At 35.7% G+C, this 26,611-nt stretch overlaps 2 protein-coding genes across 2 annotated transcripts; both read right to left on the bottom strand.

Moving 5' to 3' along the window:
- Nucleotides 1-568: 568 nt before the first annotated feature.
- Nucleotides 569-9,763, bottom strand: LOC138321902 (protein-associating with the carboxyl-terminal domain of ezrin-like). The gene is made up of 13 exons (XM_069265919.1): nt 9,489-9,763; nt 8,119-8,304; nt 7,437-7,607; nt 6,630-6,729; nt 6,210-6,315; nt 5,654-5,731; nt 5,012-5,151; nt 4,376-4,575; nt 3,223-3,363; nt 2,945-3,093; nt 2,523-2,638; nt 1,357-2,045; nt 569-779 (listed from the first exon to the last, which is right to left on the bottom strand). The coding sequence occupies exons 1-13, from the start codon at nt 9,660-9,662 to the stop codon at nt 714-716; spliced, it is 2,316 nt and encodes a 771-aa protein (XP_069122020.1). The 5' UTR covers nt 9,663-9,763; the 3' UTR covers nt 569-713.
- A 10,906-nt stretch (nt 9,764-20,669) lies between these two features.
- LOC138322336 (splicing regulatory glutamine/lysine-rich protein 1-like) lies at nt 20,670-22,288 on the bottom strand. Its single transcript, XM_069266373.1, has 2 exons — nt 22,215-22,288; nt 20,670-21,219 (listed from the first exon to the last, which is right to left on the bottom strand). The coding sequence occupies exons 1-2, from the start codon at nt 22,286-22,288 to the stop codon at nt 20,670-20,672; spliced, it is 624 nt and encodes a 207-aa protein (XP_069122474.1).
- Between the last annotated feature and the right edge of the window lie 4,323 nt (nt 22,289-26,611).

The raw sequence follows: 26,611 nt of genomic DNA on the forward strand, positions 1-26,611 counted from the left end.
TTGGTTTACAGATTTATCTCCGTTGGTTTACAGATTAATCTCTCTGTTCACAGATCACCCCCTTGAAGGGTGATACCTCTGTCAATTATAGTCTACAAGAGATCAGGCACCAGGATCATGAAACAGTCTTAGACTAATTAAGTTTAGATTTAGCCAATCAGAGATGACCAACTTTTTGTAATGTCATCTCTGATTGGCTAAGCCTAAATTTAAGACAGCTTTGGACTTAAGATTGATTCATGATCCTGAGGCCTGATGCGACATGTAACACTTTTAAAGTCATTGCGTTACATTTAGAGTATTTTCTGATAGTTCGATCAACATGTACCCTGTTTTTTGTTACTTCACTTTAAAATATACATATAAAACCCGCTGCAATCTGGGTGTGATAAAGACAACACAAACCACTGACTTATCACATACAGTGTACCCATTAATCTCTTGACAAATCAACACGATGCCTCCTGCTGAAAATTTTCTCCATCACATGATCATGATCTCAGCAACTGCTAAGGGAAACATTATAACTCCTTCAGTTAGTTAACAGTTTAAGAACCGATAATTTAGGTTAGTTAACAGTTTAAGAACCGATAATTTAGGTAAGTAAAACATTTTGGCTCTGAATATATCACAAGTTAATCCTTCCAATCACTAACATTATGGATATTTTGCTGTGTTACTGGAATTTCACACAATCTGTTCTCATTGGCCAGCTAGAATTGGCCCCAGCCAGTATCCTCATCATCCCAGCCATCTTCTTCTCCCCATCCTTCAGCCGCCTGTAAGTAATTAATGTCACCATTAAAAGCATCTTGAACATATTACCGGACAGATGAAAGACTGTAACAATTTGATATAGTTCTGTTCAAATTCAGTTAAAGCTCCTTCTCCTTGATCATTTGTTTATGATGTGTAACAGGACTAGCGTAGTGTGCCATATTCCCGATCGCGGCCCCGGATTTACTGGTCCGACGCTCTACTGACTGAGCTAAAGAGAAATTCTCCCTAGCACTAAGCTAGAAGGTGACACTATCACTATTTACAATTACTACACATGGATATGAATTGCTTGCTACCCGTGTTGGTAATCTTATCAATAGAGATTATTATTTAATGTAAATTTCACTTACTAGATTTTTATGGCAATGGAAGCCTATGATAACTCTGAATGGTAAGACCTCATGGTATTATTTCCTTGTACGGGTAGTTTTTCAGGAGCTCTTGCACAAAGCTATAGTTTACTTAATTGTGTCTAATTGACAAAAAAAATGGATAACAGTTTTAAATCAGAAATCATCATGACAGCATCCATTACATGTTATTACCACGTACAGATATAAAATCTGTGCTACTTACATGTTCTGTGGCATCATACTTCATACTAATTGTTGTTGCGACTTTCTTATCCGACACGGACATCTCGGCACTTTCCATCACGTTGTTACGCGTTACAGTTGTACTCTTATCAATAGTAGTAGAGTCTATATCCATAAGAACAGTATTATTAGATTTACTTATTTCCGGAGTCATATCAGCGAAGAAGTCAAACACTTCCTTTTCAGCTTGGATTTTTTTAACCTCTATCTCCATAATATACTCTGAACCGAGAGCCCCAGTCTTAGTCGCAGGTTTCGGCTTCTTAACTGATTTAAGAGTAAGAGCTGATGATGATTTGCCCGTAAGCGACTTATTTGTTTTTTGTTCAGTTTCAGAGCTATGTGTATTATCACTTTCCTCCTGCTGATTGTCTGACCAATCATTGCCCCAGTCAGTTGATTCTGTAGTAAGCCTAGCTGTTGATTGGCTCTCAGACACTCTATCACTTATTACATTGTTACACTCATCACTTAAATCCCCACCATCGGACTGATCGTCCCAGCCAGTCCAGTCCTCCGCGTCCTTCGACACATCACTGTCTATGTATTTGTCTGGCTCAATAATGTCTGTGTCTTCTGTCAGTTCTGATGTGTTTATTTCACTCACTTCCTCCCCGCCATAAGCTACAATCTCATCACCGTCACTCACGGATATCTTCTCTGCCTTCACTAAAACACAAAGAAAGAATTCACTCAGTTTATTTGTCTATAGGCATTTGGGTTGAAATTAAACATAGTTGTTTAAAGTTAAGTTTCAAAATGTTTATCTGGAAGAGATGCATGGTAATCTACAAAATTAGACCTATTTTATTTTTATTGCCTCGTAATTAGTGCACCCAAGACGAAATGTCAAGACTTCGTCTTGGGCAACATTCAAAAGAAACAATTAGCATTCAAAGATAAATATTAAATTTGAGGTTAGAAGTTGTTTCAAATCTTCCATGATCAGAATTAAGCATATTAAGTTACATTATCTAATATTTTCCATTAAGTTAATTAATTACTTGACCTATATACATGTATTGATAATTAAATGTTTGAGTTCACTGTATAATGTTCATGTCTCTGAAACAAATTCTTATCAGCTTTCACAAATGTAGAAATCAAGAGTTCTACAGAAACTGAGAAACTATAGAAGATATTTACTTTGTCTTTCCTGTCTTCTTTTTTCTCTCTTCTGCATTGCATCCTGCATTCGTTGTTCTCTTGCCTTTCTCTTACTTTCAGCTTCACTTTCTCTAGCAGCAACAGTATGGACTTTACTGAAAATCATATTGAAGAAATCTAAAACAGTTTCAAATAGCTCCACTTGTGTCACCATAAACTATACAGTGAAAATATTAGAAGTAAGAAAATAAGAGTAATTTGGAAAATATCACAGTTCATTGTCAAAATTTACTGTGTTACCTCCCCTTGTCCAACAGTCTCAGTATTTGTTTCTGTGTCAATTTGACAATTACATTATCTTGTCCCAATGATAATAAATGACCTCCCTTTAACAAATATTTCTGGAAAAAGATGTTAACTTATTATTTAATAGAATTCTCTCCATCCTGTCACTAACTAACCTGAGTTTAGCCAGATCTTTGAGTAGAGGTTTGCCCATCACGTCGTTGACTGAACTGAACACGCCTTCCTTCTTACTACCTGTGTCTATAACATCGTCAGTACTAAACACTGGGTCCCCATTGCTCTGCTGGTGGTCTTTCTGAACAGTCTGTAAAATTAAACAGAAAGTACAATTCCTGTATGTACTACAAAGCAAGGTATAAAAAGCTTCAAACATTTACATTATAGCTCAGTTGATACCAGGTTTCTATTAAAAAGTCTTAGTTTACTCCGTTACCTTTGGCATGCCTCTTTTGAAGTAGGTCTTGGCTTTTCCACCAATCACCATTTGACGCCCCAACAGAGGAACCAGATCAGCGAGACACCTGAGACTGAGTGCGGCAAGGTCTTCATTTGTGTCTCGTAGTCCCAGTAACACCTACAATCACAATCCCATCCAGTTACCATGATCCTTAATCACAAGATGCAAAGTTTTTATCTCCTTTTTATCTCCCCTTATAACATCAATCACTTTAATCAATCTAATTAAAATTAGACTTGTATTTCTGCTCCACTACGATGCTCTATGTTCCGCTCCAATACAATCTATAACAACTAAACGTTCGGGGTCATCTCAGCATGACCTTTTGGCTAGAATCAGAACATCTCTGAACATACTGTTAGCCATATATACTTCCAACAGAATCAACCACACCAAAGATTTCTTAGGCGAGACGCTGATTGGCTAACTATAGGGTTCATGCTTAGGTGACCTCTAACAGGGAGTTGTTAGATATTGTATTGGAACATAATGTATAGTATCGTAGTGGAGCAGAATTACAAGTTAAATTTTAATTAGATTGTCACCTTAATCATATTGTTATTTCTGTTACCCAGATTCACAAGACTGTCCCTATATCTAAAGCAATCGCATTCAAAACAGATTCACAAATAAAAAGGAATTTGCAATAAATTTGCATTAATTGAGATAAGATAAAGATTTTATCAAATAAATTATAACCAATTAAAGGTGCTCCACCGCTGACAAATGGTATTTTTTCACTATCAAAAACAGGAGCAGACGATTAAGTATTTTTCTTAAGTTACAAAAGTTACTTACTTTACACCGTTACCACCACTGAAAAGTTTGAGCTTTTAATTTGACTTCAAGTTAAAAATATGAAAAATAATTAATTGCATCCCGAAAAAATTCCATGGCACTATATCCTATATGGAATGAAGTACTGATTGCGCATGCACCAAAGGCGAAATAAATCATTTATATATTATTTTTTGTGTTAATTAGACATATATATACACAATTAAACACCAATTATTGTTCAAATGATGAATATCATTTATGCTCTGTCGGCGGTGGAGCAATTAAAGGTGAGATCAACTAGAATCTACAGTATGAATATGTAGCTGTACATATTTGGGTATTGTGATACCTGAGGTAATATGATGTCTTCAAGGTCGTCCTTTGCAATCAGATCCACATAGTGCGTGAAATAAGTGAGGAGTGTTGTGCGTATATGGTAGTCATGACAATGAAAAACACGATGAATTTCTGGTACGATGTACATCTTGAATGTTTGTACGCTAAAAAGACCAGGATGCTCTCCCTTCTTAACAGTTTGGCGTTTGGCACCTAGAAAATTAAAAGGAAATAAATTATGAAACTTGTTTTCATGCTTTAAAAATGTGTTAAAGATGTTGAAGTAGCCAGGTGGCTAATCAAAATGTTCAGACACTCTACTACTGAAAAATATCTACATCTAGGCTGACGCTATTGTAGGCAGTTTTCAGGTACTGATCAAGGATTGGTGGTTTTTTCTCCAGGCACTCAAGGTTAAAGGTTTTCCTAAACAAATTTAATTAACCTGGCATGTCTTAAAATGATCTTTATAAAACCAAGGAATATTGTGAGCAATTCAATTTTAACACTACAATTGAGTAAGGTATATATAATGTTAACTTCACGTTGCAACACAGTTGAAATGATTTGTTCATGGAATTTGAAAGCCAGATTTTTTGTTTGGAAAAACATTTTCACCAAATACCATGAATATGGTTGAGATACTTACCACGATATGGCATCAGTATATTTGGAATGAGATGAGACTTAGCAGTTGTATCCAGTAAAACAAAGCGACAGAGCAGGCCTCTACTCAGACATTTTCCGACGGTCTCCTCCGGGATTTTGTACAGTCTCTCCATTATATCACTGACAAATTAAACATAAACAAATGATGAGGATTTCAACTATTTCAGTTTTATTATATTTATGTCTGCCAATAAGGTGATCTGTGGTAAGGTAAATCGTGCTAGTGCTTTAGAACGTACATCTATGAGAGAGACCTTTTGATTTCTATCAGAACAAATATAGTAAGTTTTGTCCATATTTCAATTTCAAAGTACAGTTAGTGTCATAACTTGTCAAAACTGGCCCTTGTATAATCAGGATCCCTGTGTAGACCAGAATTATTGTATTCTTGATTTACTGTAATGAAAACCTGTATAATATGGAAACCTGCCTATTCTGGTCCTGGTGACATCCTGTGTAGAAAAGTTACACTATACCATCAAATATGTGACAAAAATTTAAAACAAATAGATAGTTTAGTTGGTTGCATGTTTGATGCTAATCTATATTAAATAAAACCTGCTTAATTATCACAAAAGATGTTTAACATTTGTTTAACTACTAAAATTAATATTTGACTTACGCAAAAAATTCTTTCTTCTCCTCAGCTGATTTTAATGTGATGTTTTGAAGAAATCTTGAGATGGTGATGAAGTCATTTCTGAAAAAAAAATCATTTAGGTAATAAGATCAAAATAACAACCAAAAGACAATTTACCATGTATCTATAATTTCAAATGTTTTAACCAAATCTGAAATCAGAACCCAAGATATGAAAGGTATCAGGCCTATGATAGCAAATACTCTACTAGAGGTGAAAATCAACCCCAAAGGGGCCAGGAATCATAGTGTAATAAATTATCATTTTAAATGAAGGCATATCAGTGTTAGTACTTCAAGATAAAGAATATTGCTTTTGTAGTCCTAAAGAGGGCAAATTTGTCTACATTTGAGATGACCTAAATACCATCTACATTAATATTGTACTCTGATGATGTTCTGATTGACACACTTCAATCCTGTTCTCCCTCTCGCACAAAATACATTACCACCTTGAACAACAGTACCCAAATTAATAAAAATTTTGCATGACAAGTTCAGACCCCAATATCATTATTTTGTTATAATAGCTATTTTACCTGAACAATCGATCGTTAAGTAGAGTCTCCAATCTGGGTCTGGCTTTTGGGTCTGGGTTCAGACATTCATCCTGAATTCTCAGCTCAAAAGTTTTTGTCATATCACCTACAACATAACATCACTCTAAAATGCCATTAATGTACCAAAAGTGTTTAATAGCTACAAAAGAGTCTATTTGAGAGGTTCTTTTGAACAGCAAATAAACAGATAAACTACAATTCTATAACTGTTATCATAAAATTGCATTTTAATTATGAAGTCCAAAATAAGAAGTGGCACTACCAATACACACACCACCGAAGTCAGTTTCAGCATACGTCCGTTGAACAGACTAAATTCTTTTTCAGCATGACTAATGCTCAATGAACAGACTAAATTCTTTCACAGTATGACTAAGGCTATATAATATAATTTCTTACCTAGGTTATCAAGTTTTTCCAAAAGCTCCTCCACTAAAACACCAAATGCATACACATCTCGGGCAAACGCAAGTTCAGGTACTGCCTTCTTGTTATCTTCCTGTCATCATGATCACAAAAAAAAATATTTATATTTATATCTTAATTGTAGTAAATTGTCTTTCACAAAGCTTTCTTTAGACAAAGACTTCTATAAATGAAGTGTTTTATATACAATGTACACCATTGTAAACTGTAAAGTATTTACATGAGTATCGGTACACTACACTTTCTGTCATACCTATGGGTGTTACATGTACACTGGTTTATCCCATGCAATACACTCATGTCATCTGAGGCTGTACTACATGAATAACCGCACAATACAACCTAAGAATTAATTGTGAAGTCACTATGTCAACAAATTTTTTAATACTATTTTCTTGGTAAATTTTAACATCATTTTCAGAAACCAGCTACAGCCAGGATGATGAGTGGTTTTACATTAAAAAATTATATTTAAAATGCCACACAACGTTTTTATGTAGGTATGGAGCATCAGTTTGCAGGAGCTTTTTATTAAGAACTTATCAATAGGGTCATTTTCAAATTAGCGGGTCTTCATAATTGTAAAATTGTATTAAAAACGTAAAAGTTAAACTTTGGCATGAGAGAAAAGTATTCTATCAAATGGGGATATATAAAGGGTGGGGATATTCTGCCCTTGGGATCACAAAATGTTTTGTGACCTTTGGGTAGAATATCCCTATCAATTTGATTATTCTTCTTATCCACATAATTATGAATGAGCCTCATCACACTAATTACCCTTTCTTCAGGGGCTATTGTCTTTGGACTCCTCTGTTTCCTTGCTGTGTTGAGGTATTGAGAAGTAGCCTCTCCAAACTTACAGGCATGCTCCAAGCTTCCTAACTTCCACTGGCCCGTATCAGTTACATACACCGACTCAAGACTTATGTTATTGTGGCACATCCCAGCCTTTGTGATGAAAAATCCAATTCATTAACTACATATATATCTATTAAATAGTTATATATTCTATATTAATTTTGAAAATAACTACTGATGAATTATGTTTACTCAAACTGATACAACTCAGTAAATATATTTTAAAATTTGAAGTATCTTAATTTTTTGTTAAAAAAAATAAAAACACAATATTTAAGTAAAATTATTGTAGCACAACAGATTTCTCCAACGTTTTACTGTGTTCCTGCAAGCTTCAACTTAATGAATTCAAAGTTTTGGATATTAATGTGCATGTATATGATTAAATATCAAAATACTCATGCACTGCACACATACAATGTAGTCTTGCTCTAATTTTCAATTGTGTATATATATGCGTATATATAATCAATATTAAAGATAGAAAGTAGAGAGTTTTCTCTGTAATACATGTATAAAGGTGTGACATTAAACCTACACTAGCATGATAAAGCATTAAAACACAAAATACATGTATCTGAAATGCAAAATCAATACAAACCTTTTCATGTAAAAATGACAGTCCTTCTAAAATTGAGAAGAGTCCAGCACAGATTTCAATAGATGAATGTGTGTCAAGTACACTCAAGACTGGCACCACTCGCTCTGCTACAATATATGTGTGACTGGACTGATCCCCTGATGCAAGGAATCTAACAATACTGGGATGTCGCAAGCTTTTCAGATTCTAAAATAGTAAATGCAGAATTGTCATGGTAGGTTGCTATGGGTATCTCCAAATATTTTGTTCTATATCAGTAAGGATTATTTCTTGGGAATTTAACAGCAAGAATATATGTATTTTCTGTAGAAAGAATTTATAAAAGTCTTCATATGGATTTAAAACCTGCAATGTTGAAATATATTAAACATGGAGGACATGACAAGACTGAGCAAAACAATGTGGTGACCATGCATATAGGCCATTTTCTTTTCTTCTGTAACAGAATTTGGTACCTAACTCAAATACCCACGGTGGTGGTACAGTGTATTTGAGGGTGAAGACTTTGTGAAAAGCGGGCGGAGTGTAGCGAAATTGGAATTAATGGATCAAACATCGGTGACCAGGGCTGAGGTACATTGTACGTGTATACGCAGTAGCTCAATTGGTACATATGTAGAGCACTCAGCTAGTGCTTAGAGGATCCAAGTTTGAAGCCAGGTCCTATAGTCTGGCCCTATAGTCTGGCCACTACATTTTCTCCTCTCCTGTTACAAACATATATATCTGTGTAACAAGAGAAGAGGAAATGTAAAATAAAACAATAAAATAAAAAAAAATCCCGACCGACCTACCCTATTTTTTTCAGTCATGTAACCTGAAACATGCATATATATTTTTTTGCCTTATATATATAATCTTACCTGGTCACCAATGATTAATCTACATTTGTATTAGCAGGTACATTGTATGTCTTATCATGAAACAAGCCTACATGTCCTGGTCGGTGTCATTCTATTTCGCATTTCACTCATTGAATAACATAAATCTAGTAAGTAAAATAACGACAACTACACGTGCGAATCTTACATGTAGTTCTATTAATTTATTACTGACACTCCCGCTCCTTGTGTTTGATTTTACATGTAACACAGTCGTCTGCATCTGGTTTTGGAAAAATATTATAGTAGGGGTAGGATATTTTATTTTTCCAAAACCAGATGCTGACGCCTGTGCATGTAGGTATATTAAGTTAAGTTAAGTTAAGTTAAGTTTATTTTCCAGTACAGGATTGAGGTCCTCTACACTGGACTCATAATCATACAATAAATACATACATGATACAGTATATAATGGTAAAATATATATTTTGGTAAAAAAAGGAAAAAACATTACTTTTCTGAGTTAATCAACCGATGAATGCGCCATACCTTTACATTACGTTGAAACAGATCTCTCATGGGCCGGTCACAATTTTGGTCCGACAAGATTGTAATGAAAGTGTCATCGGAGAGTTGGCCGTGACGAAGGGCCCATGGACAGGAATCATAAGACGTCGCTTCCTCTAGATCACAACCATCAAGTATGCTCGCCTCCGCACCCATTGCTTATGCTTATGGAATATAATTTCGATCATTAATTCAGAAACATCATGGAACTATCAGAACACGTACTGGAAAATGACACAAGAAACTTCCGGAAACGCCGAAACACTACATAAGCAGTTAAACGGAAAAGGACAAGATTTTCCGGAATACGACAAGGCTGCATCTGCAATGTGTATGTTTTATCTATATTTTATACTATCTGTCCGTTTTTATGCATCCAGTGTTCATTTTAGAAAAAAGATAGATGACATGAAACAAGGATTTATAAGTTCTTGGTCTGAACTGATGTTTTCTAGCTACTGACAGAAACATATATATTTCTCCTACTGAAAAAAAATTCAGGGCCGTTTTCGATTATTTGACTGGTTGGACCTAGTTGTTCGTTTATTAATTAAAGACGGACCTGATGATTTTATATTGTTTTCAGACGAGCCTTGACAAAGCCCTCAGAGGCCTGTATCAAAAACTGCAGGTCCGTCAGTTTTTATACTTGAAATAATGACTTTAACCATCGGTCGAACCGGTTGTTCCGAATAAACGAAAACGGTCCAGGTCGTTTCGGTTCTGTGGAGAAGTTTCTGTACAAAGTAGGTTCGGCAGTTGCTTGATAACATTTATTGGTACCGAAACGATTTCTGCTAAATATGTAAATGACGAAATGACTTTTAGAAAGTACCGAAAGTACTTTATTTTGAAATCAGTGCCGAAACGACTGTACCCCTTTTCTAACACTACCTGGCCTGGGGTATGCGGCACGGAGACCACTAGCCTCCTGTTAAACTTTTCATATTTTGAGTAATGCTAATGAAAGAGCAAGGCTTCGTTCTTTATTTTATACCCCTTAATATATCTTTTTTTAACTGATTAATTTGAACACAAATTGATTTTCAAACACAAAATTTATATTCCTTTTAACAGGTAAACGAATGAAAATCACTTTCACTACATTGTATATAATTACAAGTAGCTTAATTAGCATAAATCGGTTGGGGAAAGGTGTCAGTGTATGTATGACTCTTAATTAACTAAAGACAGTCTTTGGCTGAAATTTAAATGATGTTAGAATAACGTGAAAAAATGGTATAGAGATCTCTGATTGGTTGAAATTTAGATATTGTTAGGTACCATACATGTAAGTGAAAAATGATGCCTACATGTATGGTCAACGGGGTATGCCGAATGAGATAGTAACAGCTTTTTAAATACATTGTTATCATTGTGACGAATTACAGGCCCCCTGATTGGTCAAAATTTAGATTGTTGCCTATGTGGTGCTGGTATTATTTTTAGATTATACATACATTGTATTTTAATTTAATAATCAAATGTAACTCTTTTCCCTCTTTAATAGTTTTTAATTAAATTTAAAACAGTTTTCTATATACATAAAAAAGAAAAGATGGATATTTTTTATTTGTGTCTTTTAAATTTGAGTTGCTGACGAAAATTTATCTTTTTTTTCCAATAGTTATTATAATTCTGATATAAAAAAAATAATTTATTTGTTGCACACAAGAGCATATCTAGTTGTTAGACTTTTTTGTACTGTTAAGGAAAATGCAAGAATAAAAATGCTCTAATTTTAGAGTATATATGTTAGTTTACAAAATTCTATCACTAACTGTTGTTTTATTACGGTGTCTATATGATCAATTTTGAATTAACAGTCATCTAGGGCAATTGATTTTTTTTTCAGAAAATTCTCCTGGCTACATTTCAGCAATGAAATGCTATTTCCCGGATTTCATTTTTTAAGTATCTGTTAATAGATTATAACTATAGCATGTTTTTAAAATGGTTTACAAGTGTGGTCAAAATCGATAGCATGTCAAATATTTCGAGCAAACAAAGTATCCTCAATTTTTATCCTGCCAAAAAAAAAGTTGTTCAAAATTAAAAATATTCAGTAAATATCATTATAAATGGGCACAAAAAATGAAATATCTTTTAATAACAAAAAAAAAAATATTAAAAAAAAAAAAATCAAAAATATGCTCAAAAGGTGGACACAGTGGGTCACCTTGCCACATTCCCAAAGTATTGTTAGAAAACACCATTTTAGGCCCTTTAAAATGCCGTTTAAAAAAAACACACAAAATAGATAAACAGTAATTATATACCTAGATCTCATCTATGCAAAATTTAAAGAACTTCGCAACCCCACATTTAAAAAACAAGAGACCACTGAGAAATAGCATTTTTCAGCATGTACGAGTTATCTCTCTTATAGCTTGCTGCAGTGAAAGTGTCAAATTCCGACTGGTCCAACTTCGCTAGCCTATATTATTCAGTACGATATCATCCTAAAACAGATACCATTAATTATAAATTTGGATGGCGAAGTAGCGGTTGGGCAAGGCCCAAAATCATATCTAATATATATCTGTTCCTGTGTCTTTTGACATAATAACAACGTTAATACTTATATAATTTAATTCACTGAATTTCGAATATTTTTTGGGGGGCAAATGTACTCCAAGTAAAACATATACACTAGTACTGCACAATGTTTTCTCTCTACTGCTCTGTAAGTCGACTTGTGATTGTACACATGCTTCTGTCCCACTACCTTTTCGAAAAAAACTGAATTAAAAACAATAATAACATCAGAAAATATATATAGATTGTCTAGTCGAAGATCAGGTCACAACACCAAATAAAGGCAAGATTCCCGGTTTAGTATATGTTACCAGTGAAGATTCGTTGTTTCGTCGTCTGGCGCAGTTGTAGTAGAAACATACAATGTATATTGACAACCCCACCATTTTTACGATCAGAAGATGTACCTTTGTATGTGTTTAGAAGTTTTTAGATATGCTCTTAGAAATTTATTAGATACAAGAGAATAACTTTGATATTTATAACAAAAGTTCAATAATTTTCAGATAGTTTTAGAACGATTTTGGAAAGAAAAAATAATATTTTACCTTCTCTATTAATTAAACAAAATTGGTCATACTTTGCATTGATGCAGAAAAGAATATACTTAAAAGTAGTTAGCCAAGGGATAATACCTATAAATCGGAGGTCCCGCTGCCTGTCAACAAAGACAAAGATATGTTTCTGGTTATAGTCAACTAATGTGCGGTATAATTACGAAGACGGCGGAAAAACATAATACGTCCCACGTTATGAAAATTGACATTTCATTTATTTTAATTAAATTATTCAGAAGGTGATGATATTAGGACTAAAATTAAGACAAGATTTATGCAAATTTTGTTTCCCTTCCCCAGGGACATCTATGCAAGATTCGGCAAAATCTTAGCTCTATACCAACACTGGGACAGCTGAAGTGGACTCAGTAGGACAGAGAGGTAATTACTTTAAAACACTACTAGTCATATAAATTACTGAATGGATTGTAACCTTTGGCAAGAAACTTCTCCACGAGAAAGAGAATTAGAGGCAAAATACTGTACTGAGATCATATTTACATAGGCCAAGTGAGTGATGCATGCCCCCTGGGCCTCTTGTTTGAAGTGTTGTGGATGCTTCACACTATTGCCTGATTTATACACTCCACTTAAAAGCTTTTATTTTATCATTACGTACATATGTCAGTGCTTGCACATTGATTGTGTATCGAAAATCTGAGCCGAAACATTGTGAACTTGGGTTCATAAATTTTTGATAGGCATACGGAAATTGAGCGCTCCAATCTGTGTAATATATAAAACGAATGACAAATATACTCTTGTTACACCTATATATAGTTTGATAAACGAAACATATACATGTAGATAGGCATACAGGATGCAGATTTGTATAGTAGTTTTCATCAGTATTTTACACAAATTGTATTGTACATGTATCAATGCAAGCACTGATCTATAAGCACTACGCAGAAGTATACACACAGAACATTTTTATTTCTTTTTTATTATTTTTGCTACTCACTCAAATTACAGAATACTTTTTTTCTCGGTGAAAACTATATAATCAGTGCGATAAAGCAAAAAAAAATGTCTGTTTAGGGTTACATTCGTAAAAAATAGGGTCGGTAGGTCGGGATGTTTTTTCTATTATTTTTCAGTGTTTTTCACTCTAAAATAATGGCCGGAACCGGAGTCTGAGATCGAAATCGCGACTTTTATTTTTTTTTCGAAGAAAAGTGAAAAAAATAGGGTCGGGGGTAAAGAATTGGGGAAGGTCGGGTAACTCAAACAGACATATTTTTTTGGCCATATAGAAACAGGCTATAGGCAAGAAGGATTGCCTGCGTGAAGGTTTTACGTATCAAGTTTTGTGACACGACTGAAGAAGTGATCCACTTGGGCCGCCTGTAATGTACGCTATTAAAAGTAAATGTTTGTCTGGGCTTTACCTGACTCTTGGGATCTTACTAGCACAGCAAAGTGTGATAAAAATCAGATTGAAAATGAATCCTTTTTATAACGATGAGTAAGAGACGCTTTTGTCCCTTGAGATATGGGCGCCATCTTGGAAGTGTAGAGTGATGTTATTTATTCCTTGTGATTTTTGTCATACCTCTGTGTCTTTAACAACGAGACAATGAATGCGTTGTCAACAGCTCTTATCCTACGATTGTTGGAAAACAGAAAAAGTCTCTTCGGGAATAGAGCATTTTCCAAACTGTCGGTGCATTGTATGGATTTTCTCGGCTAAAACATAAAAGGTCACATGTGTTACACTCTGTATCATATATAATACAGACATAGGACTGTGCCATGATCCTCCATTCGTGACGATCATCATCATACATGTGACATTCACTTCCATGTGTTATTCTATCATCAGTGACGATGATCGTCATGTGACACTGACTTTCATGTATCGCCCAATCATCCGCGACGATCATCGTCATTTGACATTGACTTTCATATGTCTCCCAATCATACGTGACGATCATCGTCATATGATATTGACTTTCATATATCATCCAATCACCAGTGACGATCATTGTTATGTGATATTGACTTTGTGAGGACCAATCATAAGTGACATTGAGTTCCATATGTCGACCAATTATCCGTGACGGTCATCGTCATGTGACATTGACTTCCATATATGCCATCCAATCACCAGTGACGATCATCGTCATGTGACATTGGCTTCCATGTGTCATCCAATCATCCGTGACGATCATCGTCATGTGACATTAGCTTCCATATGTAATCCAATCATCAGTTACAGTCGTCGTCACGTGACATTCTTTCCTATTTATAAAACCGCACGTGGTAATTGTGAGGTCCAAATATAATTAGTAGATATACCGCGGTAACATTCCGGTGATAGATTCAGAAAATCGCCATATGTAACTTTTCTTTTACGACTAAATTATCTCAAGTGATATTATGTGTGGTACCGTTGCATGTGACCTCATTTTGAGATTTAGTTATCAGCGGTACTTATTGTGGTCACATGATCAGTGATTATGAGGAGTCAGGGGACTATGGTCCAGATATTTGTCACGTGATCTAATATGTATGTGCACCAATAACCGATAAAATTTTCGTTTTATCAAGATATTAGTGTTTTTGTGTTGATGGACTGCAATTAATCATTACTGATATATCTATACTATTTACTACGATCTCACTTTCGTTTCTGACCTCTGACCCCTTATCTGCATAATCATGTGTGCTCTCCCTCAAAGGGGCGACCATTTGTATCACTTTCAGAGATATCCAGTGATAGTGAAACACTTCTATTGTTATGATTTGTATAATTTTATTTGGTATATAGCATTTGACATTAATTTTGATTGATGAGGTTACTTTATAGAAACAGTGACCTTTAGATTTCTCGGTTGACACTTGACCGTTCGTAGGGTTTGCAAACTCTCACGTTTTTAGAATTCCATGCTTCATGGAAAATGAGAAACAAATAATCATGCAACATGCTATTTCCCCACGTTACTCTCACACTAACCCCTGCTGTTTCTCTCATCTTCTGCTCACACAATCTGTCCCTCTCATCTCATGGTCATTCCTTCTATACCGCTTAACGCATGCTCATTTCTTTCATCCTTCCATTCGTACATTACCTCATTCTCTCTCACACAATTCTCAATTTGTATATTACAGAGTTAGCTCCCTTGCGGGTTGGTATTGATTGTTACGTCATTATTTTGTGAGCGCAATTCACGTCGTTTTCTCCGAAAATTATGACGTTACGCTCGCAAACGCATTACGTCAAAATCAATACCTACCCGCACGGGCAGATAACTTTGTAATATGCAAATAGAGAATAGAAAGCTAAGGGAGCTATGTTTACACTTTTGTACTTTTCGCAAAGCTCAAGTGTTTGAATTTAAAACAATGCACGTTCTTTTCAAAATTTTCAGAATATACTTTTATTGATCTTGTAAAAGATTTATATTTTTTATATATATCCATGAGTTCTTATCATAATCTAATTTTCAAATATTATAATTGAAATGTGGTTTAGTATATTTGGCTTATGTTAAGAAATTAATTTGATGTTTTATTGATACTGTATAACATCGAAAATTAAATTTAATTCATCTTCTTTTCTATAAAATACATGGAAGGTAACTTTGACTCACCCTCTACATACTACATGTATGTAAATACAGCTCTGCAGCTAATTATCTATCCGATATATTCAGTCAATCCCCTAAGTTAGGTACTTTTACATAGTTCTATAGTACACAATGAATACTGGCAATATCAATATGAGTTTAAGCCTGGATATTCTACTGTACATCGAGATATTGAATTTACCGTAATCTATGTGAAGATAAAAAAAAATGCAAATGTTTTTTTGTGATATTACTAAAACGTTCGATCATGTGGCACAAGGGAACGGTTGTTAAAATATCAAATTATGGTACAACTGGAAAAAAGTTTTTGTAGGAAATAGTAGATCTTCCGTTAACAGTACAAATGCTGGCTTTCTACAAGGCTCAGTTTTAGATCTATTACTATTTATTTTGTATATAATTCCATAATCTACGGAGCATACTTCATTATTATGTTCTGAACAATGAAACTAAAATTAAGAATGACCAAGTTAGGGTAAAAAAATGGATGGTAAAATTAAAACCCCAGAAAACGGAAGCTCCACTTATTTTCAATGTTGATCTTGGCAATGTTTCAAGTTTTAGTTAAATGTAAGTGTATAATTTGATAGCCAAGAGAAGTATAATGTACATCTCTAAGTGTACTTCGTAAGGTGAAATATATTTTAATAAATCATAATAAAATTTTATGATTATAAAATATAGATGTTGCCATTTTCTGCATATTGTTTTGAAGTTTGGGATAAATGTACTTTCGGTGACCCAGATAATTAAGTAACAAATTCAACTAGAAACTGCATGAATTATTACAAGTTTACTATATTATGCCAGTATATTATCATTTTAGTCTGAAAGTGGATATGAACATACTCAATATATTATAGTGGTGGATTTTGGGAATTCCATATCCGATTCGTAGACCTTTATTAGTACTTAATACGTAAATATTGTGGATTAAAGACAAAACTATACTGGGATCACCACAATTTAACACCTGATAATCATTACCAAATCATTTTCCACAGGTGTGACGATCAATACCCCCTATCAGAAACTCTCGCACCTAGAAATCACTTTTAATATGTTCCTACGATGGCCATATGAAACGCAAATTTGTCTAGGGACGTCTCTCCTAGACATCTGAACCATCGTACTCCTGAGGTCGAATTAATGGACTTCCCGTACACGTACTTCAAAATTAAAATATATCGATTATAAAACAACAAAATTAGCACTCAAAAATAAAAGTTTCATTTTTTTTATTTAAAATGAACTACATGCTATTTTAGTTCGAAACTGATACATATAAAAATGTTTTAGATTTCGAGTTTATTCCATTCTTCAAGTTCATTTGTTCATGTATTTAACCAAATGTCGTTTTCGGCGCACCTTATAATTTCCCGTTTACGTCACAAAGTCCCGTTTTGCCTAACACAATTTTACGAGATTAGCATTTTTGCCGTTTTATCTGTAATTCAAAGACACTCGAATAAACAATACTCCTCTTGATTAAAAAAGAAGAAAAACTGAGATACTATGCCAAGAAAAACGTTTTAAGTTTTGACTTATTGTATGCTAACAGGCTTTTATGTCCCAGCTAAATTCCATTTAAGTGTTTGGTAAGTAGAGTTTAGGGAAACAGTAGGTTCAGCAACAAAATTTACTTAATTGACTAACTAAAATTTCTAAACGTATTTCGTAGTCCCTAAAGTACCGCTATCGCCACCAACATATGGCCCCCGGCCCCTAATCGTCGGAGTTTCCGGTCACCGTTTGAGTCAAAGATAGGGATCGTTACTGTCCAGCAGTCCTAGTCCTATTCCAGTGTGTTCTACACTGAAAGGAAAGTTCAAAGGAATTAAAATAATTCTGCGGAAAATCCTATAAGTAGTAAACTGTGCGATAAATCAAGTGTTTCCGCGGGGATTATAGAATCACATCTAGCTGTCTCAGCGTCCTAATCTCGTCTATAAACGACGATTTTCTTTTACCGACAAAATCCGATCAAAACATTTTTGCCTATGATAAAAGACTGTGGCCGGTTGTCTGTGAAACTGTAAAATGAATTTGAGGCGATCTGCTTTGGAGTTTTTGCCTGGTGGGAGCTGATGATGTTGAAGTCTGTATGTTGTTAGTTTTTCCTTCACGTAATATCACAAGGAAACTGTTTCTGATATACGCGAACAATTATTCAATTTCTAGCTGATATGAAACACATTCGCGGGCCCATATTCCCTAACGACCGGCGTTTTCTGCCAAAACACGAGATGTTCATTTTGTGCGCGTTAGGAGAGCGACTGATCAGCAACTGTCTAAGATCCCGGCCCCAGATACAGGTCGACACAAGCCCGTCCGGGGTTATCGGCACTGACCCCTTTTTTAATGTCTCCATCAACCGGGGTCTGTAATAACACAGAGCAGGACTGGTACCCACCCGAGGGAGTCCGAGTGCTCGCATTAGGTTGCCTGGGATCAAATCATAAAAACAGGGATTTCTATGCCCTTCCGAAGGTTAATTGATTTTTACATTGGTAATAAATTTACTCTGAATAAAATGAATAATTGTGCGTCTGGCCTCTTGGCAGCTGTCTTTAACTATCGGATGGCCAGAAAATATTCGGACTTCGAGACGTCATAGTAGAAATCGGACTGTCTCATAAAAGCCACCGATAAATACAATATTTGGTAACAGATAATATGAGGTTGATGTCTCATTCATTTTAAAAAATATTTAGAAATGATTTGTTTGTGTAATTTATTCAAATTATAACAAAATTGTTATTCTTTATCAACTTTGTAGTTAACTTTGCCTTTATTAGAATAACAAATTACAATATTTGCTGAATTCAAAAATATTATATCTGAAAGTTACTATTCGAATGTAAGGCTTCTAGAACAATGTTAACATCCACTGTCTTAAAATATTGTACTGAAACTTTCTTAAATGCATCGATATATTTGGAAAACAATTACGTATTCATATTTGTTTTAAAACATTTGTTTTTGCTTGCTTTTCTGTTTCTTCCGAGAAGACAAAGGCTTACTTTTTGAAGATTCTCGAAGTATTTGTCACCGATGGCGAGAAAATACTGTCTATTTTATCTTTAGTTTAAAATATTCTTTCGTTCAAATATAACATCGACGATAAAGCACAAATTGGTACAACCTAGAAACGCATTTTCCTTACAAATAATTATTTACTTCAATTAAAAATTTACAGTATAATCGAGTATAAATATTTTAGATGATAAGCGTAGCGACATGGATAGGCGACATAGTAGAATTCATTGTCGATTAATAATTAACAGAAAGTGATAGAGGGAGGGGAGACTAATCATATTTCGTCACTCATATCGCACTTATAATATATACAACAATAATGATGAACTTAATTATAAAATGATTAAGCCCCGATACCAATAACAGAGATCATACATTACACTTTCCATAAGCTTGCTTCATATATACATAATGTCACTTTCCATTCTTTAGTTGCTTTCTCATTTTCACTTCTTGCTTTTTGTAATACGATTCTCCTCATATTTTATATTTCTTTAACATTGACAAAGAAAATACCATCACATCTTAAGATTCACAAAATTATTTACATTAATAAAAAAATAAATGAATAAATAAATAAATTAATTAATTAATTCATTCATTCACCAACCCAACCATTCATTCATTCATTCATTCATTCATTCATTCATTTGTGTGTTCATCCATTTATCTATGCAGCAGTTATCTTTCATTAAATGCATTTACTATTTTAAAACTAAGTTGGAACTAATTCGCTAATTAAAAGACACTTCGAAACTAGCCTCTAGCGCGCCTCTTTGGAACACCGTGACGAGATGTGTTGTGACGGAGAATAGTGATTTGTCGGACAATCTAGGGATGATTGGTAATTATCAACAGTGATTGAGGTATTAGTATGCTAGAGTAACGTTTTGCTATAAAATTTGTATATATTCATAAACCATTTTAGATCAGGAAGAAAGCAAAGTTATTACTTAATATAAGGGATACACAGGGGCATAGTAAAATCCGAAGAGTGCCGAGTAGTCATTAGCAGTGCATGCAGTCCCGAGGAGTACGTGATTAACCGTAGTATTAATGGCGAGATGTCGTGTGTCTCCGCCCTTAGCTTTGGGCCGTGTCATCATCAGTAACAATAACAATGGACACGGTCTTTCTTCAAAGGAATGGTGACTGGATAGAGGGATTATTTACCAAGAACTGATAAACACTGACCTCTAACCCACAAGTCCCTTCACCCCCTACTGTGGTGGCCGCGATAACCATTCGCTATGAAAACGATGCTTTAAGTTTTTGAAAGAAAAAAAAAATCATTGACCAATGCAATGCATGCGTCTGTTGCCGAGTTCATTTGCTTTTTGGGTTAGGCAATGTTACTACTGAATGGAGAAAATACTTATGTAGTCTTTTTTTCTGTTGGTTTGTGTTCCTCGTGATTTTGGTTTTAAATTGTGCGTTTATGTGGTAATCGATATTTTTATTTGTTTTTGGCCTCTGATTCTTGGTATCTTTAGGGTTTCCTTTGACTTGTCTTTCTTGGTATCTTTGTGGTTTCTTTTGACTTGTCTTTCTTGGTATCTTTGTGGTTTCCTTTGACTTGTCTTTCTTGGTATCTTTGTGGTTTCCTTTGGCTTGTCTTTCTTGGTATCTTTGTGGTTTCTTTTGACTTGTCCTTCTTGGTATCTTTGTGGTTTCCTTTGACTTGTCTTTCTTGGTATCTTTGTGGTTTCCTTTGACTTGTCTTCTTGGTATCTTTGTGGTTCCTTTGACTTTTCCTTCTTGGTATCTATGTGGTTTCTTTTGGCTTGTCTTTTATTCGTATCTTTGGGGTTTCCTTTGAATTGTCTTTCTTGGTATCTTTGTGGTTTCCTTTGGCTTGTCTTTCTTGGTATTTTTGGGGTTTCCTTTGGCTTGTCATTTTTGGTGTCTTTGGGGTTTCCTTTGGCTTGTCTTTCTTGGTATCTTTGGGTGTGTTTTTTTCTTTTGACTAATGTTTCGCCTACTTTCCTATTTGTGATCAATCAAAGTAGTCCTCGCGTTAAGGTTCAACAGTCATTCAAGTACATACCTTTGTACTTATAACAAGTGATATATATGTACAATCGCCTCATATAATGACATAAACATCACCAATATTTTGACATAGGATGGTACGTTTCCAGTGAAAACTTTTACGAACATACATTGTAGCATATGTTTTCCCATTACAACATGATCAATTTTATATGTGATCTATTCTTAATGGCAGAATTTAATTTTCTAAGCCAACTAGAAACCTGCTGGATCAATGACACTGATAATCTGTTGATAAAATTGATTTTTGTATCGTTGAAGTAAAAATAAGGCCCGATTGTGTATAAGGAATCAAATTAGAGGGATCAAGTTGCCCGAAAACATGCATTTGAAGTTTGTGACGATACACGAAATTTGGAACATCAATTTTGACCTCGAGGAAGGAAAGGTTACCAAAGTTTAGTGAAAGGTTTTTTCCTAATTTCTACATTAAAGGAAGAAAAATCGCACGGGACAAGGAATCGAGATTTGGCGCCGAACGATATCCGCATCTAAAACAAAGCAAAGCAGAGTTCCCGTGCCGATTTTATGTTGTAGACAGCAACAGGGAAATGGCGTCTCCGATACCTACGCGTTCGTTTATGTAATAATATGCGGATTGACTGCAGCTCTCCTGGGAGCCACAAAAACGGGCAAAATGGTGCTTCGTTCATCACTAGATAATAAACGTATTCTGCAAAATCTGACAATGAATTGGTTATTGTCGGCAAATTGTTTTAAAATAAGCGTTATGGCTTGATAGCGTGGCTATGTGTATTGTAGAGATCTAGAGGAATCACTGCCTTAGACGGTTCATGGATCCGTAAACAATATACCAATCTATAGATGGTCCTCTCATCGATAAACAAGATACCAATCTAGAGTGGGTCCTCTCAACTATAAACAACTTACCAATCTAGAGTGGGACCTCTCATCCACAAACAACTTACCAATCTAGAGTGGGTACTCTCATCCATAGACGACATACCAATCTAGAGTGGGTCCTCTCATCCATAAACAACATGACAATCTAGAGTGGGTCCTCTCATCCATAAACAACATACCAATCTAGAGTGGGTCCTCTCATCCATAAACAACATACCAATCTAGAGTGGGTCCTCTCATCCATAAACAACATACCAATCTAGAGTGGGTCCTCTCATCCATAAACAACATACCAATCTAGAGTGGGTCCTCTCATATATAAACAACATACCAATCTAGAGTGGGTCCTCTCATCCATAAACAACACACCAATCTAGAGTGGGTCCTCTCATCCATAAACAACATACCAATCTAGAGTGGGTCCTCTCATCCATAAACAACATACCAATCTAGAGTGGGTCCTCTCATCCATAAACAACATACCAATCTAGAGTGGGTCCTCTCATCCATAAACAACATACCAATCTAGAGTGGGTCCTCTCATCCATAAACAACATACCAATCTAGAGTGGGTCCTCTCATCCATAAACAACATACCAATCTAGAGTGGGTCCTCTCATCCATAAACAACATACCAATCTAGAGTGGGTCCTCTCATCCATAAACAACACACCAATCTAGAGTGGGTCCTCTCATATATAAACAACATACCAATCTAGAGTGGGTCCTCTCATCCATAAACAACATACCAATCTAGAGTGGGTCCTCTCATCTATAAACAACATACCAATCTATAGTGGGTCCTCTCATCTATAAACAACATACCAATCTAGAGTGGGTCCTCTCATCCATAAACAACACACCAATCTAGAGTGGGTCCTCTCATCCATAAACAACATACCAATCTAGAGTGGGTCCTCTCATCCATAAACAACATACCAATCTAGAGTGGGTCCTCTCATCCATAAACAACATACCAATCTAGAGTGGGTCCTCTCATCCATAAACAACATACCAATCTAGAGTGGGTCCTCTCATCCATAAACAACATACCAATCTAGAGTGGGTCCTCTCATCCATAAACAACATACCAATCTAGAGTGGGTCCTCTCATCCATAAACAACACACCAATCTAGAGTGGGTCCTCTCATCTATAAACAACATACCAATCTAGAGTGGGTCCTCTCATCTATAAACAACATACCAATCTAGAGTGGGTCCTCTCATCCATAAACAACACACCAATCTAGAGTGGGTCCTCTCATCCATAAACAACATACCAATCTAGAGTGGGTCCTCTCATCCATAAACAACATACCAATCTAGAGTGGGTCCTCTCATCCATAAACAACATACCAATCTAGAGTGGGTCCTCTCATCCATAAACAACATACCAATCTAGAGTGGGTCCTCTCATCTATAAACAACATACCAATCTAGAGTGGGTCCTCTCATCCATAAACAACACACCAATCTAGAGTGGGTCCTCTCATCTATAAACAACATACCAATCTATAGTGGGTACTCTCATCCATAAACAATATACCATTCTAGAGTGGGTCCTCTCATCCATAAACAACATACCAATCTAGAGTGGGTCCTCTCATCTATAAACAACATACCAATCTAGAGTGGGTCCTCTCATCTATAAACAACATACCAATCTAGAGTGGGTCCTCTCATCTATAAACAACATACCAATCTATAGTGGGTACTCTCATCCATAAACAACATACCAATCTAAAGTGGGTCCTCTCATCCATAAACAATATACCATTCTAGAGTGGGTACTCTCATCTATAAACAACATACCAATCTAAAGTGGGTCCTCTCATCCATAAACAATATACCATTCTAGAGTGGGGTCCTCTCATCCATAAACAACATATCAATCTAGAGTGGGTCCTCTCATCCATAAACAACATACCAATCTAGAGTGGGTCCTCTCATCCATAAACAACATACCAATCTGGAGTGGGTCCTCTCATCCATAAACAACATATCAATCTAGAGTGGGTACTCTCATCCATAAACAACATACCAATCTAGAGTGGGTCCTCTCATCTATAAACAATATACCATTCTAGAGTGGGTACTCTCATCCATAAACAACATACCATTCTAGAGTGGGTCCTCTCATCCATAAACAACACACCAATCTATAGTGGGTCCTCTCATCCATAAACAACATACCATTCTAGAGTGGGTCCTCTCATCCATAAACAACACACCAATCTAGAGTGGGTCCTCTCATCCATAAACAACATACCAATCTAGAGTGGGTCCTCTCATCCATAAACAACATACCAATCTAGAGTGGGTCCTCTCATCCATAAACAACATACCAATCTAGAGTGGGTCCTCTCATCCATAAACAACACACCAATCTAAAGTGGGTCCTCTCATCCATAAACAATATACCATTCTAGAGTGGGTACTCTCATCTATAAACAACATACCAATCTAGAGTGGGTCCTCTCATCTATAAACAACATACCAATCTAGAGTGGGTCCTCTCATCCATAAACAACACACCAATTTAGAGTAGGTCCTCTCATATATAAACAACATACCAATCTAGAGTGGGTCCTCTCATCCATAAACAACACACCAATCTAGAGTGGGTCCTCTCATCTATAAACAACATACCAATCTAGAGTGGGTCATCTCATCCATAAACAACACACCAATCTAGAGTGGGTCCTCTCATCCATAAACAACATACCAATCTATAGTGGGTCCTCTCATCCATAAACAACATATCAATCTAAAGTGGGTACTCTCATCCATAAACAACATATCAATCTAGAGTGGGTCCTCTCATCCATAAACAACATACCAATCTAGAATGGGTCCTCTCATCCATAAATAAAAACATACCAATCTAGAGTGGGTCCTCTCATCCATAAACAACACACCAATCTAGAGTGGGTCCTCTCATCCATAAACAACATACCAATCTAAAGTGGGTCCTCTCATCCATAAACAATATACCATTCTAGAGTGGGTACTCTCATCTATAAACAACATACCAATCTAAAGTGGGTCCTCTCATCCATAAACAATATACCAATCTAGAGTGGGTCCTCTCATCCATAAACAACATACCAATCTAGAGTGGGTCCTCTCATCCATACAAATACCAATCTAGAGTGGGTCCTCTCATCCATAAACAACATACCAATCTAGAGTGGGTCCTCTCATCCATAAACAAATACCAATCTAGAGTGGGTCCTCTATCCATAAACAACATACCAATCTAGAGTGGGTCCTCTCATCCATAAACAACATACCAATCTAGAGTGGGTCCTCTCATCCATAAACAATCTAGAGTGGGTCCTCTCATCCATAAACAACATACCAATCTAGAGTGGGTCCTCTCATCCATAAACAACATACCAATCTAGAGTGGGTCCTCTCATCCATAAACAACATACCAATCTAGAGTGGGTCCTCTCATCCATAAACAACATACCAATCTAGAGTGGGTCCTCTCATCCATAAACAACATACCAATCTAGAGTGGGTCCTCTCATCATCCATAAAAACATACATCAGTGGGTCCTCATCATAAACACATACCAATCTAGAGTGGGTCCTCTCATCCATAAACAACATACCAAATCATAACAACATACCAATCTAGAGTGGGTCCTCTCATCCATAAACAACATACCAATCTAGAGTGGGTCCTCTCATCCATAAACAACATACCAATCTAGAGTGGGTCCTCTCATCCATAAACAACATACCAATCTAAGTGGGTCTCTCATCCATAAACAACATACCAATCTAGAGTGGGTCTCTCATCAAAAACATACATCTAGAGTGGGTACTCTCATCCATAAACAACATACCAATCTAGAGTGGGTCCTCTCATCCATAAACAACATACCAATCTAGAGTGGGTCCTCTCATCATCATAAACAACATACCAATCTAAGTGGGTCCTCTCATCCATAAACAACAACATCTACTAAAACATCTAGAGTGGGTCCTCTCATCATAAACAACATACATCATACCATCTAAGAGTGGGTCCTCTCATCTATAAACAACATACCAATCTAGAGTGGGTCCTCTCATCCATAAACAACACACCAATCTAGAGTGGGTCCTCTCATCTATAAACAACATACCAATCTAGAGTGGGTCCTCTCATCCATAAACAACACACCAATCTAGAGTGGGTCCTCTCATCTATAAACAACATACCAATCTAAGTGGGTCATCTCATCCATAAACAAAACAATCTAGAGTGGGTCCTCTCATCTATAAACAACATACCAATCTATAGTGGGTCCTCTCATCATAAACAACATATCAATCTACAGTGGGTACTCTCATCCATAAACAACACACCAATCTAAAGTGGGTCCTCTCATCCATAGACAACACACCAATCTAGAGTGGGTCCTCTCATCCATAAACAACATACCAATCTAGAGTGGGTCCTCTCAT

The sequence above is a fragment of the Argopecten irradians genome, chromosome 4 (assembly GCF_041381155.1).
Source record: "Argopecten irradians isolate NY chromosome 4, Ai_NY, whole genome shotgun sequence".
Classification (NCBI taxonomy): Eukaryota; Metazoa; Mollusca; class Bivalvia; order Pectinida; family Pectinidae; genus Argopecten; species Argopecten irradians.

Bases quoted from the DNA above. Each gene is read 5' to 3' on its own strand.
- LOC138321902 (XM_069265919.1), bottom strand. From the start codon at position 9,662: ATGGGTGCGGAGGCGAGCATACTTGATGGTTGTGATCTAGAGGAAGCG. The intron at 8,305-9,488 runs GTATGGCGCATT...TTACTATTTTAG, and splicing joins TGTTTCAACGTAATGTAAAG to AATCTGAAAAGCTTGCGACA. The intron at 2,046-2,522 runs GTAAATATCTTC...TTTGTGTTTTAG, and splicing joins AAGAAGACAGGAAAGACAAA to TGAAGGCAGAGAAGATATCC.
- LOC138322336 (XM_069266373.1), bottom strand. From the start codon at position 22,288: ATGTTGTTTATGGATGAGAGGACCCACTCTAGATTGGTATGTCGTCTA. The intron at 21,220-22,214 runs GTAAGTTGTTTG...GATCACAAATAG, and splicing joins AGAGTACCCACTCTAGATTG to GAAAGTAGGCGAAACATTAG.